Source organism: Xiphophorus maculatus, chromosome 16, assembly GCF_002775205.1.
Source record: "Xiphophorus maculatus strain JP 163 A chromosome 16, X_maculatus-5.0-male, whole genome shotgun sequence".
Lineage (NCBI taxonomy): Eukaryota > Metazoa > Chordata > Actinopteri > Cyprinodontiformes > Poeciliidae > Xiphophorus > Xiphophorus maculatus.
The window spans coordinates 10783335-10799801 of record NC_036458.1 but is presented as its reverse complement, the minus strand read 5'-3'; the positions used below and the strand labels follow the sequence as shown (position 1 = coordinate 10799801).

At 39.4% G+C, this 16467-nt stretch overlaps 1 protein-coding gene across 4 annotated transcripts in view; it reads left to right on the top strand.

The window, feature by feature from the left end:
• Positions 1 to 14327, top strand: part of LOC102220330 (protein sidekick-2-like) — a 110929-nt gene extending 96602 nt beyond the window's left edge. For 3 of the 4 annotated variants that reach the window (XM_023349539.1, XM_023349538.1, XM_023349541.1), the window contains exons 29-45: positions 161 to 355; positions 468 to 669; positions 1517 to 1620; positions 1864 to 1934; positions 2055 to 2190; positions 2301 to 2357; positions 2813 to 2914; positions 3027 to 3142; positions 3229 to 3415; positions 5548 to 5685; positions 6273 to 6455; positions 6566 to 6691; positions 6766 to 6930; positions 7384 to 7524; positions 8342 to 8486; positions 11813 to 11942; positions 13166 to 14327. In XM_023349539.1, the coding sequence (XP_023205307.1) occupies positions 161 to 355; positions 468 to 669; positions 1517 to 1620; positions 1864 to 1934; positions 2055 to 2190; positions 2301 to 2357; positions 2813 to 2914; positions 3027 to 3142; positions 3229 to 3415; positions 5548 to 5685; positions 6273 to 6455; positions 6566 to 6691; positions 6766 to 6930; positions 7384 to 7524; positions 8342 to 8486; positions 11813 to 11942; positions 13166 to 13582 (2615 nt within the window). In that variant the 3' untranslated portion in view covers positions 13583 to 14327. The remainder of the gene's footprint in view (positions 1 to 160; positions 356 to 467; positions 670 to 1516; positions 1621 to 1863; positions 1935 to 2054; positions 2191 to 2300; positions 2358 to 2812; positions 2915 to 3026; positions 3143 to 3228; positions 3416 to 5547; positions 5686 to 6272; positions 6456 to 6565; positions 6692 to 6765; positions 6931 to 7383; positions 7525 to 8341; positions 8487 to 11812; positions 11943 to 13165) is intronic. The other variant, XM_023349540.1, reaches the window with a different exon arrangement.
• The last annotated feature ends 2140 nt before the right edge of the window (positions 14328 to 16467 follow it).

Genomic DNA, 16467 nt, shown 5'->3' with positions numbered 1-16467 from the left:
CACGACTAAAGTTCTATTTTTTAATTTTGACTAAATTGGTGGACATTTAATTTCCATAAAATGTCCCATTATGTTTTAATTTTAAACCATATTACCACATTTGTTCACTTTGATTTCATTCCCATTCACATATTTCATGATTCTGATGGGATGCTTTCAGCTTATCAGATCACCTATAGAAGAAACTCTTCAAACAGCAACGCTGCCACTGTGGATGTGCTGAGCCCCAGCGCGCGACAGTACACGGCAAGTGCATTGAAACCCGAAATGGTTTACATATTCCGTCTCACCGCTCAGACGCGCAAAGGTTGGGGAGAGGCTGCAGAGGCTCTGGTGGTCACCACGGAGAAAAGAGGTGAGCATAAGATCCTGTAGCTCAAATGTGTTTTTAAAGTGCATTTACCTCTCAATATTTAGATTAAGTGGGATTGCGTGTGTGCGTGTGTGTGTGTGTGTGTGCCCCTCAGCTCGGCCTCAACCCACCAGTCGTCCCATCGTTCCTCAAGAAGATGTCCAGGCTCGCAGAGTTCTGTTGTCATGGGAACCAGGCAGCGACGGCCTATCTCCCGTTCGTTACTACACAGTGCAGTATAGAGAGCTGCCGGACAGCAACTGGACAGTTCACTCAGCATCAGTCAGCCATGAAACAAACTCCTACATAGTGGACAGGTAAATATCATAAAATTATTATTATTACAATATATGTGTTGCATGGTATATATAAGCATAGGGCTTAGTGTGTCTTGGCTTTTGTTCATGAATTATTATATCAATATAACATGGCATAGAGGTGATCAGCCTGTGCTTCTAAGGTGTTAAAGAAGTCCAGGTTGCTTTGATGGTCTCCAACTGGTCTTCATTGTTGGGTCTAGTGTCTCTCACCCATAGTCTATAGACTTTCTATGGCGTTCAGATCTCCCCTGTTTGCTGACCAGTCAAGCTGAACTGACTGGCCATTCAGTTGACTGAATCAGCTTTTGCAATAGTGATTGTTGACACACCTTTTCAATCTCTGTCAAACTCTTGAATGTGGAATACATCACAATCCTCTGAAGGCTGCAGATATTTGGTTGCTTGCTTTCTCTAACATGTTTTTCCTACCACTTAACTATCCATCAGCATGCTTTGAGGAAACAGTGTGCATTGGAGATCCAATTTTAGCAATGACCTTTTGTGGCTTACCCTCCTTGTGGAGTGGGTCATTTACTGTCTGTTGGACAAATGTCAAGTCAACAGCCGTAACATAGCCGTGACATACCATGTCTTGATTGATTGTTTTTTAAATTGACTTTAGTTGATGCTCAACTTTTTGGAGAAATACAATTTTGAGATGTGATTAGCTGTAATCTAAATTAACAAAATTAAACATATGTACATATGTGAAATAAATCTGTATTTGAGTTTTTACCTTTTAAATTGAATTTCTTAAATGAAGAAACTTTTCTATTATGTTCAAATTTATTTATATGCCTGTGCAACGTATGCCTATAAATGACTTTTCTCCTCTTGTTTACAGGTTAAAGCCTTTCACCTCTTATCAGTTTCGAGTTAAAGCCACAAACGACATTGGAGACAGTGAATACAGCGTGGAGAGCGAGGCCATTACTACGCTACAGGACAGTAAGTAATCTTACCTTAGCGTAAGGTTACAGGACAGTAAGGACAGAGGAACAGCTTGTTCAGTTCCACAGTGAACTGAACAAGCTGTTATTTTCAGGATCCTTTTGTTGTACTAAAATACTCTTCAAGTGTATCAGTGAGCTCTGAATTCTTACAGTGTATAGTTTGTTAACAGTATGTTTTCGCAAAAGCTGTCCTATACAATATGTCAGCACTTCTAACATATTTTTTAATCCTGTGAAGCTCCAGACAAAGCCCCGACCATACTGTCTGTTACTCCTCACACCACCACGTCTGTACTGGTTCGTTGGCAGGTACTGCTGGGTGATTTGCCTCGTTTCAAATGTTGAATCTGAATTTTAAGGGCGTCCAATATTTTATTCTTTCATAATATTGAAATATTACACATTAAGAAGATCTCATTTTCCTTTTAGCCCCCTTCAGAGGATCACTTAAATGGAGTTCTGCTGGGATTCAGAGTCAGGTACAGGGAGTTGCACTACGATCACCTTCGCAGCTTCTCTGTCCGCACAGTAAACAGTCCTTCTGCAAACTGGGCCGATTTCACATGTAAGCTCTAATAATATTACTGACATGCTTTTTACATCTGTTTTTTTCAAAAAATAATTATTCAATTCTTGTATCTCCCATTATTTCCTATTTTGCGTTCAACCTCCCAGCTCCATACAGCATCAGGAACTTGACAGAATCCTCTTTAACCCAGTATGAACTCGACAGTAAGTCTTACATTGCCCCTTGTGGGTTTCAAATCACTCTCTTTTAGCTTAAATACCATTTAGTGAATATTATTCCCACAAAGTCTTGCATTTGTATTATTTACAGCAATAGTCAGCAGCATCCTCCCACTCATCTGTGGCCACTGCTTTTTCTTATTTATGTGTGTGCGTGTGTGTGTGAGACTTTAATCTCTGCAAGCTGCCCTGTCATTATTTCAGCATGGTTTCCTTCTTTTTAATCACTGGCAAGTCTTCCCACATGCTTCCACAACAGCCCTGTCTTTTGATCAGTTTGCATTATATTTCTAAACCGCTGTGTTCTCTGTGTTGAGTGTGATCTTATCTTGCCATGGCATTTGAGTCAATGGTTGTTTCTCCTGAATTTTTATTTTCATTTTTTGCTTTTTCATCTTAAGTCCTCGATTACAATGCTGCATTGCATTCTTCTCTGTTAGACTTGAACAAACACAAGCGCTATGAGATCCGACTCAGCGTGTATAATGCAGTTGGGGAGGGTCCAAGCAGTGCACCGCAGGAAGTGTTTGTTGGAGAGGCGGGTAGGATTAATTTCTCAGTTTGCACCCTAGTTTTACCTTTAGTTATTATTCTTCAGGTTTTAAACAAAACAAAACACCTTCTTGTTGAATCTTTTCTACCTTTTTCCTCCAGTCCCAACTGCTCCTCCTCAAAACGTGGTAGTCCAGTCTTCAACAGCTACTCAGCTGGACGTTACCTGGGACCCGCCTCCTCTGGATGCTCAGAACGGAGACATACAGGGTTATAAGGTATCAGGATTGCGTGCACTTTCAATTATGCCTCCAGTATTTGTTTTAAGTCCTGCAAGAAAACCATGCAATGACTCTGTCCGCAGATCTACTTCTGGGAGTTTCAGCTCCAGAACGAGACGGAGCGCCTGAGAACTCTGTTCCTGCCAGAGCTCGGGGTGAAGCTTAAAAATCTGACAGGCTACACCACCTACATGATCAGCGTGGCAGCCTTCAATGCTGCAGGGGATGGGCCCCGCTCCCTGCCCACCAGAGGGCGCACTCAGCAAGCAGGTGCAAATGCGGATAAGATTATTCAATAGACCACCGGCATTTATTTTGGTGTCAAACCTTTTTTTTTTCAGCACCCTGCTCCACTTTGCAACCTCATACATTTCCAACCCAATGCTAACTTTGCAAATGTTTTTGCACTCAGTGATACTCCCTTTCCAGATTTACACGCTGTGTAGGGTTCTCATGTGGATTATATGATGTAGTCCCAGAAGAAGCCTATAAAGAGAATAATAGATGACTTTAAAGTCAATTGATAGGAGTTTTTGAGTTACTGGAACACTGCAAACTCAGCCACTGCTTGAATTCAGCAGGAAGCTTTATGCTATTATTTTTTCAAGTAGTTTAGTGTCGTCTCTTGAGGAATAGCATGAGAGATCAGAGGCTTTTTGCCTATTATTTCAGGATACTCCACAGTGAAGAACAGTAGAGCAAAAAGGACTATCAAGAATGATGGGTGTTGATTAGTTTCTGGCCACAATTTTACGTCTTTGTTTAGAAGCAAGTTAGATTCCCTCCTGTGGGATTTCAGAAAAAAAAAAAAAAAAAAAGAATGTTTACAGTCAAAATGATTCTGGTCTTTTGTGCCCTTTGAAAGTTATGACATTGATAAAGGTTAAAAAGTGCTGAGAACTTTAAAACACTGTCTGGAATGTTGGCTCTTTTCACCACGGAGGACTGGGAACACAGCCAATACAAGCTTTTGTGATCTTTCATTCCTTATGCTGAATTGCGGCTAAATCCTGACACTCAGCTGAATCGGGGTTGGCTCAGCAGGCAGAATTCTCACAGCTCTTCTTCAAGGTCGGACGCTGATTTTCTAAGCTGGAGTCGACTTTTTCCAGTCACAGACTCCTTTATCCAAATGATAAATCAATATGTTTAATCTAGTAGAATACCATCAGAGAAATAACAATTAAATATTTTCTGCTGTTCTTGTGTCTCTTTGTTTCGTCTTGTAGTGTTTTCAGTTTGCCCTTTGGTGCAATTCAATTTCTTTTCATTATAAAAAAGTCGTATTGCTGTTTAAAATGCTTTAAACAAATGGAGAGACATGTTTAAGGCCCCCTTTTACATTAATAAGTCCTAAATGATAAATTACATGAAAAATAATTTTTAAAAAATTGTTTTTGCAATGCCATCAATTACATGTTATAAAAATATACTGTATATGTACTTTGATATGGCTTACATTTGTTCAGAGAACAGTGCTATACTTTTGCAACACTCGTAAAGGTATTCTTTTTCAGGTTTTGTCTCATTACATCCACAAACCCAAATCTGATGGAATATGGTGGTTTTCAAAATGCTGTACAGATAAAAATCTCAGTAGGACTCTGTAGAACTTGACTGCATGCTGAGGATACAAATCAGCCATTGTCTTCAAACGTATAGTTGTTAGGGAAACATCTAACTGTAAGACAGCAGGGCTCCAGAAACAATAGTTTGACATGTCTGATCAAAACAATTTCATTGTAGCTCCAGTTGTGTGTTTGAAGTCGTTGTCCTGGTCAAAGGTGTTTTTTGAAAACATGTTGTTTTTTTTTCCAAGTATTACCCTGAATCTTGCTTCATTAATTTCCCAATCATCATAGCATCTCCACAGCATGATGTTTCCTTTTTTTGTCATTTTTGATACAAATTGAATGTTGCTCTGTTAGACATTTTAAGCTTAGGTTATTGCCTTATAACCTAACTTTGGTTTAAACTGTATCCATAGCCTGTCTAATGCCTGTTTTCTTTCTGTTTTTCTCTTAACAAACCTTTAATTCCTTCCCAGAACAGCTGTATTTATGCAGAGCTTAAATTATACACAGGTGGACTATTTACTGATTAAGTTACATTTTAATGGAATTGGTCTTTCTGGGTTTTATTTTAAGGCCGTGGAGGAAAGGGACTGAATACAAATTACCACACTTTTCAAATTTGGAAAGAAAAATGGCAACCATCTCTTCTTTTCCTCCCACTGTGCACTATTTTGTGTTTGTTTATGATTTCAAATTTAAATATAAGAAAATTAGGTTAGAGTTTATGGGAGCAACATGACGAAATGTGGAAAAGGTGAAGTGACTGGAATCTTTTGCAAGGCACTGTAGTCTAATGAGGGATCTGACATTTTATCCTTCTGTCAAAAGCACCCACTGCTCCCAGCTACATCCACTTCAGTGAACTGACCACAACTTCGGTAAACGTGTCCTGGGGGGAGCCAAAGCAGGCCAATGGCATCATCGAAGGCTACCGTCTGGTTTATGAGCCCTGCACTCCAGTCGACGGTGAGAAAATCTGCCTTTAGCCTGACAACGTTCCTCTTCTCTTGACATTCCTCAGATGACTCTCTTAGGCAGTGATTTACAACCTCTCCTCTCTTAACCATTTTTGTTTTTAAATCATACTGCTTAAACTTGTGTTCTAATTTGTTGCAGATGGGTATAGACCCTGCAGTAATGTATAAAGCAAGGCTGATAAATTACACTGGAATGCTCTTGTGAGCCTCTCTACAGCTTCCTCTTTTACTTCGAGAAACATGGTTAATAGCTGGCTAAGTGTTGTTTCCTTGACCAGATTGTCAAATAATTGAAAGCAGACTAGGAAAGCTGAACTAAAGCTGCTGTAGTCCCTTGGGTTGCAAGCACAAAGTGAAGCAAGCAAAGCAATAAACACATAAATATCTCTTGGTCTATTCCTCTCTTGACAATTAAAGAGCTACTGGAAATAAAACATTTTCTGCTATCCATGCAAATATTCCTGTCCCTAGTTGCTTCTTTGGTCTCGTGTGTAACTATTTCTGATCTTTGCTCAAAGCTTGGTTTTCTGTGATTTGTTGAAAGCAGTATCTAGAGTCTTAGTGTTTCCTGTACAGACTCCTCTCCTCGCACTCCAGGTGTTAGTAAGATAGTGACGGTGGATGTAAAGGGCAGCTCTCCTCTGTGGATGAAAATCAAAGACCTGGCAGATGGCGTCACTTACAACTTCCGTATTCGGGCTAAAACGCTCACGTACGGCCCTGAAGTGGAGGCCAACATCACTACTGGGCCTGGCGAAGGTATTGTCCGATAAGGCTGTTATGTATTGCTGGTTTCTCTCTCTCATGTCAAGCAATAAGTCTTTGAAGAACATCTGCGACATGATGTCCAGCTATTTTTACCTTCTTAGGAGCCCCTGGTCCTCCGGGAGAGCCATTTATTTCACGATATGGCTCTGCCCTCACTCTGCATTGGACAAGTGGAGATCAAGGCCGTGCGCCCATTACACGATATGTGATTGAGGCCAGACCGTCTGGTGAGTGACCACACTTTACTGAGTCTGCGCAATGTGCCACCGGTTTCTGTAAACATTTATTTTTGCTTAAACAGATGAAGGATTGTGGGATATTCTTATTAAAGACATTCCCAAAGAAGTGACATCGTACACACTTAATCTGGAAATGCTTCGAGAAGGGGTCACCTATGACTTTCGAGTAATTGCTGTCAACGATTATGGCTATGGCTCCCCCAGTGCTCCGTCCCCTTCCATATCAGGTAAATTCTGCTTAAAAGTAGACTTGTCAGTCTATGGGTTTTGGCCCTGTGGAGAATAAGTTTTAATCTACCTGATGTGTGTTTGTGATAATGATGAACCCCGGCTGCACTGCACTGGATTCAGTGACATGCTTTTTATAGGCCAACATTTCTGTATTAAAAATATTTTAGTGGTACCTAGATAGTTTCTTAATCTGAGCGAATTTGGGGTGTTTATTAGTTGTAGCGCATAATCATCAAAACTAATAGAAAATTATGTTTGAACCACATCATCTTGTTTTTTGTTAACATAATATGATTTTCAGTTGTTAATTTGATTTACTGGAAGAAATTCACTTTTCAATGATACTGGTTTTTGTTTGTTTGTTTGGTTGGTTCTTTTTTTTACTAAACCTGTGCATGTTATTGGCTGTGCTTGAATGTTTATGCTGATCAATGTTTGTGTTTTTTCAGCCCAGAAAGTGTCTCCTTTCTACGAGGAGTGGTGGTTCTTGGTCGTTATAGCTCTGGTCGGCCTCATCTTCATCCTCCTCCTTGTTTTCATCCTCATTATCCGAGGCCAGAGTAAAAAATACACCAAAAAAACGGATTCAGGTAGGAAATGCGACTGACCACCACACATTTGTTGTGCTTATGCAGCTTAAGCCACAGTGCGGAATTGGTCTTCATCTTGGACGAGTCTACAGAGAAATGGAAGTTTAATGATTCACCAGCTGAAGTCTATTTTATAGAACAAGAGTGCGGAGGCACAGACAATTAAACCCATTATGTTGATTTTCCTACATTGTCTGGCTGACAGCAGAAACATAAGAGTAAAGGTTATTGGTAAGGGAGCTGAAGTAGACAAATATTATTGTCCGACTTGAACTGCAGCGAGGATCAATAACACGACAAATGGCTTGGCAGCGGCTTAATGCTGGGGCCATTAATTAGATGGAGAGTAATTGTAAAACTACAGCACCAGTGGCTCCTATGCCATCGCATCAAGAGAGAAAATTGCAAGATTGTTAATTATCCTAATTGACACAACTGTTCCAAGAAACCCAGTTTGTTATCTTCATTGGTAATTACATATGGTCCGTAGGTAATTATGCCATAATAATAAGGCTTATTTCTTTAAATAATCTAGTCGTCAGCAACACATAGTTACTAGTGCGTATGTACACAGTCATTAGACTTTTTATCTTACTGTGGATGACAGCTACAAATTTGATCTGTTTAACTAAAGGTAATTATTATCTAATAATGTTATCATAGAGTCAAGGATATTTTTAAAGCTTTTTTGCATATGTGACTAAAGAATAGAAGTGATTCATAAAATTGCTTGTTTAAAAAATATATGAGCGACGTATTTCCTTTGGAGAGTTCATTCCAAAGCAAGCAAAGTGTCAACTTCATAATAAATTTCTAGGCAACCACTCAAACTGCACCTCGCTTCCTCTGACCCATGGAGAGATGGTACGTCTGGATGAAGGACGCTTCCCTGCCCTGGAGCTCAACAACAGACGCCTTTCTGGGAAAAACTCATTCTGCCGCAAAAACGGCATCTACACCCGGTAAGCTATTTTTCTCTGTTGAAATAGCCTAAATCCTCACATTTACAATAGCACTTCTAACTGTGTAAGGGTTTGTAGCTTTCAGTAAGTGTTCGTTTTTATGTCCACAGTGGAGAAATAGGTTAAAAAGATTGATGGAAGGAACACAACCAAAAGACAGCCAAGAACTTTGCTGAAAGTTAATGAATTATGCCATGTATAGAATGCAAAACAGGGGCATTTGTTCTTAACACGATGGTTACCCAAAAAGAAAGTAGTGAGGAAAGGCTCCAGTGTGCATCAGCTGGGAGACCTAAAAGACTGGAAGCCTAGCAAGTCATTTAAAAGCATTCATTTGGACTATTGGTAAACATGTGGAGGACCTTTCACCTTTTTTGGAGAGCAGTTATTGACTTCATTTTATAGCAGCAGTTAGTTTGTACTGACTCCAGAGGAGAGAGAAGTAAAAAACATGGTTAACAAAACACATTTTTTTCACAATAGCCACAGTCAACTCGGTGTTCTAGATGCAGACTCTAGCATTGTGACCTGTCATCACAGTAGTATGAATTGTGTTATGCATGTGTGTCTACGTCCTTTAAAGTCAGGTTTCAAATTTTTCTAATCATCCTGACGCAAAAAGTGTTTTTATCAGTAAATGTTTTGAATGTGAATGAGCATAATTACGTCTTGTTAATAAAATGACATTCAACTAAGGTGTTTTCATAAGGTAAGAATGTGCACCCTATCCTTTTTATGTGCTATCCAAAAACATTCAACATTATCTTATTGGAAGTGTATTTTTTAAGTCAAGAAAACTGTTTACTGCTTACAGCAGATGCACATTCCAAGCGACATGTCATCACCCATACATGGTAAATGGTGATTCTGTTTTAAACAGATGTGGAAGTCTCTCTTGTTTCAGTACATTAATTTTTTTTAACTATGTCATGGTTTCTAAATTTAATAGGTTGGCTCTGAAACATACTGTATGTCTTGTTGTATCATTCAATTGACAACTTTTATACCTTTTTTTAAAAATTGCACTTCTCAAACTTAAGCCATTTTTCCCCCTTTTTCCTTATGCATACTCAGTTTCACTCGGAATACTGATAAGAATTTATATTATACCTTTGTGTGCTGTCAGTCTTCAGATATTGAGCAACCCATCTGAGCCTCCTTCCTCTCCTCTCATTTATATTCAGTGTTTTGGGAAGCAGCAAACTATACAGGGGAACAGCACAATGCCAGCCGATTAGCATTCAACAGCTTCTGCCTATGCTCTTTGTCTGCCCATCTCTGCTTGAGACAAAGAGTGCTTTTGGGTCAGAGCTGCTTATTTTCCCTTGGCCTTTAGCCTTTTCTGCAGCGCTGTGAGAGTTATCCCAACATAAACTACTGTCAGCAGGACTTTGGTGCTCTGGCAGTTTGGTAATGTTTAGTTAAACATTTGATAAGAGGGGTTTTGCAGATGCTGCAGCATGAGGAGGTTGAGTAGAGGCATGGTTCATGGTCAGACTGATGACCCTTGTTACAGCCTAACAGTCTGCATCTTGTCATCGCAAATGCACAAAACAGATGAAACAGAAGTACTTGCGCACATTAGTGCGCACATTATTGTGGAATGTACTGGCCAGTCCACTCAAATGCAGGTTAATATGCCATGCTCTCCTTGATCGTGGAGGCCAGAAAAAGGGATCAAAGGGATTCAGGATGCTCCCACTCATGAGGCTGAATCTTTTTTGATGTCTGAAACTTGTCTGAGTCCACCCTCTCACATGCATTCTCTCCAGCCTGAAGGAGCTGTATACATGTTTGTTGTGTTAACAGTTTCAAGGCTGTCGACATGTTGGGTCGTCCAACCTTGCTTTTAAAAGGAAGCAGTAATGTCGCTTCTGCTTGTGTAACTGAACACATTTCAAGTTTTATCTAAGAGATAGTCAAGGTTGTCTGCTTTGTGCATTAATATTTCACTTGACATCACAGTTTGTTTGTCTCTTCTAACCCCACTTTCAACATTTTCCATTTAAACATTCGTTTTTGTGCTACTGGTACTTTAAGCAAGCCAAGAAAACTCTTGTCTCAAAGTAAGACAAGAGACAAGACAAAGTAAGGTTATTACGGTATTTACATTTTTGAGAACCTTCTAAAGTCTTAGCAGAACGATGTGATTCAGGCAAACTATAACAGTAGTAGAAGTAAAAGAAAAATACCTCTATATTGCTTGTTTTTAATCAGTCAATCAATCGATCAATCAATCAATCAAGCATAATAACTATTCACTTCGATGATTGATACCATACAACAATGAGTGTAGACCAGTTCTGTGGAAGCTGTTAAACATACTGTACATATTTTAATTCTTGAATACATACATTATAAAACAACATACATTTTTTGGTAATGATTAATTTTTTTCTGTCTCTATTACCTCTTCAGGCTTCCTACTTCTTTGATTAATGTAGCTTTTCTTTAAATCATTACTTCATCTTATTTTAGTTTGTTTTACTCTTGCAAATCTGACCCAAAAAGCCAATGAGCCCATGAGCAACAGAAAGAAAAGGAAATGTTCATTTTTCATGACAAGTTTGTCTTTAATGCTCAGTTGGCATAATTACCATTTTAAACCCACTGATGTAGCTCAATTAAGTGAAAGTAGCGGCCTATGTTCTTTCTTATGGTCCAGATCAACTTTAGACCTTATGCACATTAGCAGTCATTACTTCAGAAGAAATAAAAAACGATTACATCCAGATGCTTCTCTTGCTTCAGTTCATGAACATAATGACTGGATCCAACAGAATTGAAGGCGTATTCTTACTTTACTTGGTTCTTTACTACTGAGCTTTTCTACAGCAACTCTGCATCTCTGACTCATTTTTCCAAATCATTCAGGTTGAATAACTGCACAATGACATTCGTGAGCAAGTGAATAGTCTTTTGTGAAGGATTCTGTTTTGGGGGCCTATGAAGGTTTAAATTAGCTGAACCTGTCCTCTGCTAACTTAAAACTGATCGTCTCCAGGGATTTGAAGGACACAGTAAGGAGGAATAACCAATTATGTCGTCTGTCTTGAATGTTCTGTTATGGGCTTCCAAAAATATGCATTGTTCTGTTGGTTCTCTGAAGCAGTTGGTCATTTTCCCTTTTATAGTTAGTGGCACTATGTTGAGTCTCTCATTATTGTGCATTTTTAAAAACATTTAAAACTGAGTGGTGCTGTGAAGAGAGTGAAAAGAACTTTTCTTTTTATAATATTTTCCTCACATTTGTTTCAGAGTCCATTTTAGCTGGAAAATCAAACACTCAGTGTTTCAAATGTGCTGTTCTTCCCCAATCTCTTTAGGTCTCCTCCACGACCCAGTCCTGGAAGCCTGCACTACTCAGATGAGGATGTCAGCACTAAATATAATGACCTGATGCCGGCGGAAAGCAGCAGTTTGACTGAAAAACCCTCTGAGGTTTCTGACTCTCAGGTTGGTAGCAACTCTGGCTTACAGTCTATAAGAGAAAGCGGACAGGAATTAAAAAGTAAAAATTCAGCTCTATCAGTTTCTCACAGTGACAAGTTTCTCCAGGGGAATGTTGTAACCTTTTCAAAAAAGATTATTTTACCTCATTTTGCTGTAGTTAAAAACCAGACAGTTTTATGACCGTGGGCCAGTGTTTCCTGCAATAAATTAAAGCAATTTTGCCTGACAATCTGCCTCAAGTGGATCATCTGGAAATTAAGTATTCCCCATTAACATATTCGAGCCACTGCTGACATCTCTGAATCTTTTATTACTGACTTTTCGAGGAAGAAAATGATACTCAGCTACTGCACATGCCCCCTGTGTGCTAAATGTCTTCAAAACTAATTAATGTTTCTCTAACAGGTATTCATTTATTAATTTAGGTGGCCCCAGCTCATTATGAGGTGTGCTGAATTGGTAAACAGATGAGGGTTTAATTTGATAAAAGTAACTGAAAGGTGGAAAAGGCAAAAGGCAAGCTGTTCTGAGCAAGTCGTCGGTACTCCCGCTCCTTTATCTGCTACCTGCAGTCAGAACATTGTTCAAGCCGAATAAACAGTGTTCTCCCCGGAGACACAACCTGGTGTTATTCTTTTTCCTCTGCATAGCCTCCCACTGTTTACCAAGCACTTGTCCAAACAAATGGTCCTTCGACGTCTGCTAGGCTTTAATATCTCAATGGACTAGCGCGCGAGTAAGCATTTGTCACACACGCGAAGTCTAACGTTCTCTTCAGGAGTAATTTGCTGTCCTTTTTTTTTTGTTTGTTTGCAGTTTTTGTTTCTGAGAAAGTACGATAAAGGATTCACCCACACAATCATTCATAACTTTATGAGCTTAATATTACAAGCTAGAAAGTAATCCTGTAAATAATATCTTTATCCAATTCCAGGATGCTCTTGTGTACACTTATCACGTCCGTGCTCCACGGAGCTATAGGTGAGCTGACTAGACAGATTTCTAATAGAAATGATGGTCTCCTCCTATTGGATGTGTTGTGAGTAGAGGTTTCCTGCTGTGCTGTGATTCAGCATTGTGTCTCTGTCAGTGAACAGCTCAGTAGTAGAAATAGAATTATCCTCGATTATGAGTGGATGAAAATGTAGCTGTCAGGGGTTTTTTTGTGCGCGCACGCGTATGTGTGTGTGTCTGTCTTCTGACGTTTGACTGTTGCGTTCTTGCAGGGAAGCGACAGCGAGTACGAGATGGATCAGAGCCGACAGAAGACCCACTCCTTCGTCAACCACTACATCAGCGACCCCACCTACTACAACTCCTGGCGGCGGCAGCAGAAAGGCGTCTCTCGTCCTCCTGCGTACGGCTACTCCCAGCCCGAGCCCCTCGTGGAACAGGAGTCCCGCCCACACCCACCGCCCGTGCCCCCTCTGCCTCCACTCCTTCCCCAGAGCGCCCCGTCCCCGCAGCCCCAGTGCCAGGGCCCGGGCCAGGGCAATCTGTTCAGGCCTAAAGGAAGCCGGACTCCCACCCCCTCGCTGCTGTCCTCCGACCCCCCCAGCCAGCACAGCACCCTCTACCGGCCCCCCAGCAGCCTGGGCTGTGCCGCTCAGGCACCTACCGCAGGCTTCTCCTCCTTTGTTTGACACACAACTCTCCTCCTAGCAACCACCCTGAGGACAAGTCTTTGATTTTCTTTGTTGGTTTATTTATATTTTGCTTTTTTTTTTTTCTTTTTTGTATATTTTGTTCTGTCTGAATGACAGAGTTTTTTGCTCAATATTAAGCATTGCAGGCATTTTAAATAGTGCTTTTCTCCTCTGTGAAGAGTGTGTAAGTATGACTGTGTTTAGCGCGTTTGTTTGGTTAATCTATGTATTCTGTATTTTCTGAAAAGACAATCATTCAAGAGGTTTTCTGCAACCATTAGGGTACATTTGATGGATCAACAATGTGAACAAGGAAATACAGAACAGAGTTCTGAAGAAAAAGAATCCTTGTTATAAAACTATTGTATATTTGTTTTTCATGAGAGCTTTATGAAGAGAAAAAAAACCCACCATAGATCCATGTAGAGTATGGACCACATGGCTTTTTGAAAATGGACAAACTAGCTTGGAAGGATAAAGTACCGTCCAACTGAGGACAAAAACACAGTGAGGAATGGACTCTGATCTGGAGCGAGAGGCACTTGTGGTCATTGTTGCCCTTGGTTGCCTTTGGGTTTCTCACTCCGTTTAGTCACTGCTGGAACTCCAGTTTATTGTTTACTGTATGTACTTGTCTCATATTGTTTACCAGATATTTATATCAATCAGCTTCAAGCTCAGAAGTTCCGAACATCACTAGTGACAAATGCTATGAATCACATTAAAACGTTGTGGCACCTTTTGTGGTTGTCTGAGGATGCTGATTGTGGACTGGGGCTCAGTCCATCAACATGTCTATATGTGTCTTATAATACTGAGGGACTGTACCAAAGGATATTTTGAAACCATACAGATTATTTCCTCTTACAGCAGTCAGTCATAAAGAAAAACTTACTTTTTTCAAGTTAAAACCATGAAAATGTCAAACTCTATTTGTTTTTCCAAAATAGCTCAGAATTTATCATATTGAAAGGATAGTTTGCTAACAGCAAGTGATCAGCCTTGCCAAAGATTTTCAATTAGGTTTAGATCTGTGTTTTCCCTGAACCCTTCTAGATGAAGATGCCTTAATATAAACAGTTCTATTTTAGCTCTGACTAAATGTTTCAAATTGTTGTTCTGCTGGATGAACCTCTAACCTGCCCTCATGTTTTCAGAAGCATTGAACAGGCTTTCTTCCAACGTAATACTTTTTCTAACAGGATCCACAAATTATACGGTTTAACTCAGAAGTTTACATACACAGGATATAAAGATGCATGCACTTTTTGGCACTGTTTTCTGAAAGTAAATCAGATAAAACATTTCTTGTTTTGGGTCAGTTAGAATTTGCTAAATGTCACAATAATGAAACCAAGCTTATGTCAGAGAGATTTATTTAATAATGTCTTCAAAATCCAAAGCTTGCAGTTTTCTAAGTTGTTCATTTTGCTGCTAGGAAAATTTTAATGTGGTGTAATGTTGTTTATTTGCATCACTTTGCACAAGCCAGGTCTTCACAACAGCAATATTTTTGTGCTGGGATAGAACCCAATTGAATAAAACATCTTTGCAGTCTGGAGAAATAGCCCCAAAATATTCACAGTAAACATAAATGCATCTCAGCAACGAAGGAAACAGTAGGATAGCTGTTCAAAACATATTCTTTTTTTAGTTTTTGTTCATGAATCATCGGAATGTTATAGAACGTGATGGAATATTAATGAAGAATAATAAATTTGTTGGCAAAATAGTCAGGGGATTTACGCTGTTGACATATGAGAGGATTAGTGAAGCTTCATAGCTGCTGTGTAAACAATGGTTTTAAAGAAAATAGAAACCATATCAAACTTTCCAGACAGCCATTTTACAGGGTCAGCCGTCAGCAGACCCTTTTTGCATGGTCTGGGAATATAAAGCGATTACTGACACTTGATCCCACAGTGCAGGAGTGACCTGATTCTCTCAGCAACCGCGGAGAAATGATTCAGATGCACGAGGAGCAAGAGTTCCAGAGGAAGAATTGGAAGAGGAGCCAGATCTGGTGCAAGCATGCTGAAAATTGGGACAGGTGTTTGGGTAATCTCCTTATTTCAGGCCAAAAAACATTGATTTTAAACATGACACGGAGAAATCATGCAGATGGGGTTAGCATGAGTCTATTCTAGAGAAATGTTCATCCTGATCTTTTGTTTTTCACTTTATCATACAGTGAATTGCAAAAAAAACAAAAAAGTTTGTGTATTTGCAGAAGACAGGGCAGTTATTCATAAATAATTGAATAGTTAACATGGAGAGGGATTTATGTTCTAGTTGTTGGGTTCAACCAGAAATTGAAAAACTTGTGATTTTTTTTTGAGTAGCCACTCTGAATGTGTATTTCAGAAAACTTATCAGCTGAAGCTCAATTTTAAAAACGAAATATTTCATTTGTTGAATTTTCACTTGTACAAGTTAAACTGATGGAGAGTGTTTCTTTACTTAACATGTCCGGAACTGTGGTTTTTCTTCTAAGAGAGACAAAAATGTATCGCTCACTCACATTCAGCCACACAGTGATGGAAGAAGCTTCACATCTGTCACATATTTTTTACATTTTCATATCTTTTCATGGGATCTATTTAATGTGTCCTGATTCTGACTGTCTTTGGTGTTATGAATCAGAGTACATTTGTTGAGCAGCTAGTCTGGTGACTCTGAAACGGGGACGTATTAAGCAAAGAGCAACAGTAGAAATAAAAAAAACAGGTTTTTAAATTGTTGTTATTGTCAGTTGTTCAGTGCTGTGAAAACAAGTATTTGGGCTCCAACAGCTTTCTTCTGATTTTACTTTTTTGTTACCCCTAAGTTGCACAATCAGACAAAGATTACCTGAGTAAATGCAAATTGTACTTGACAAATGC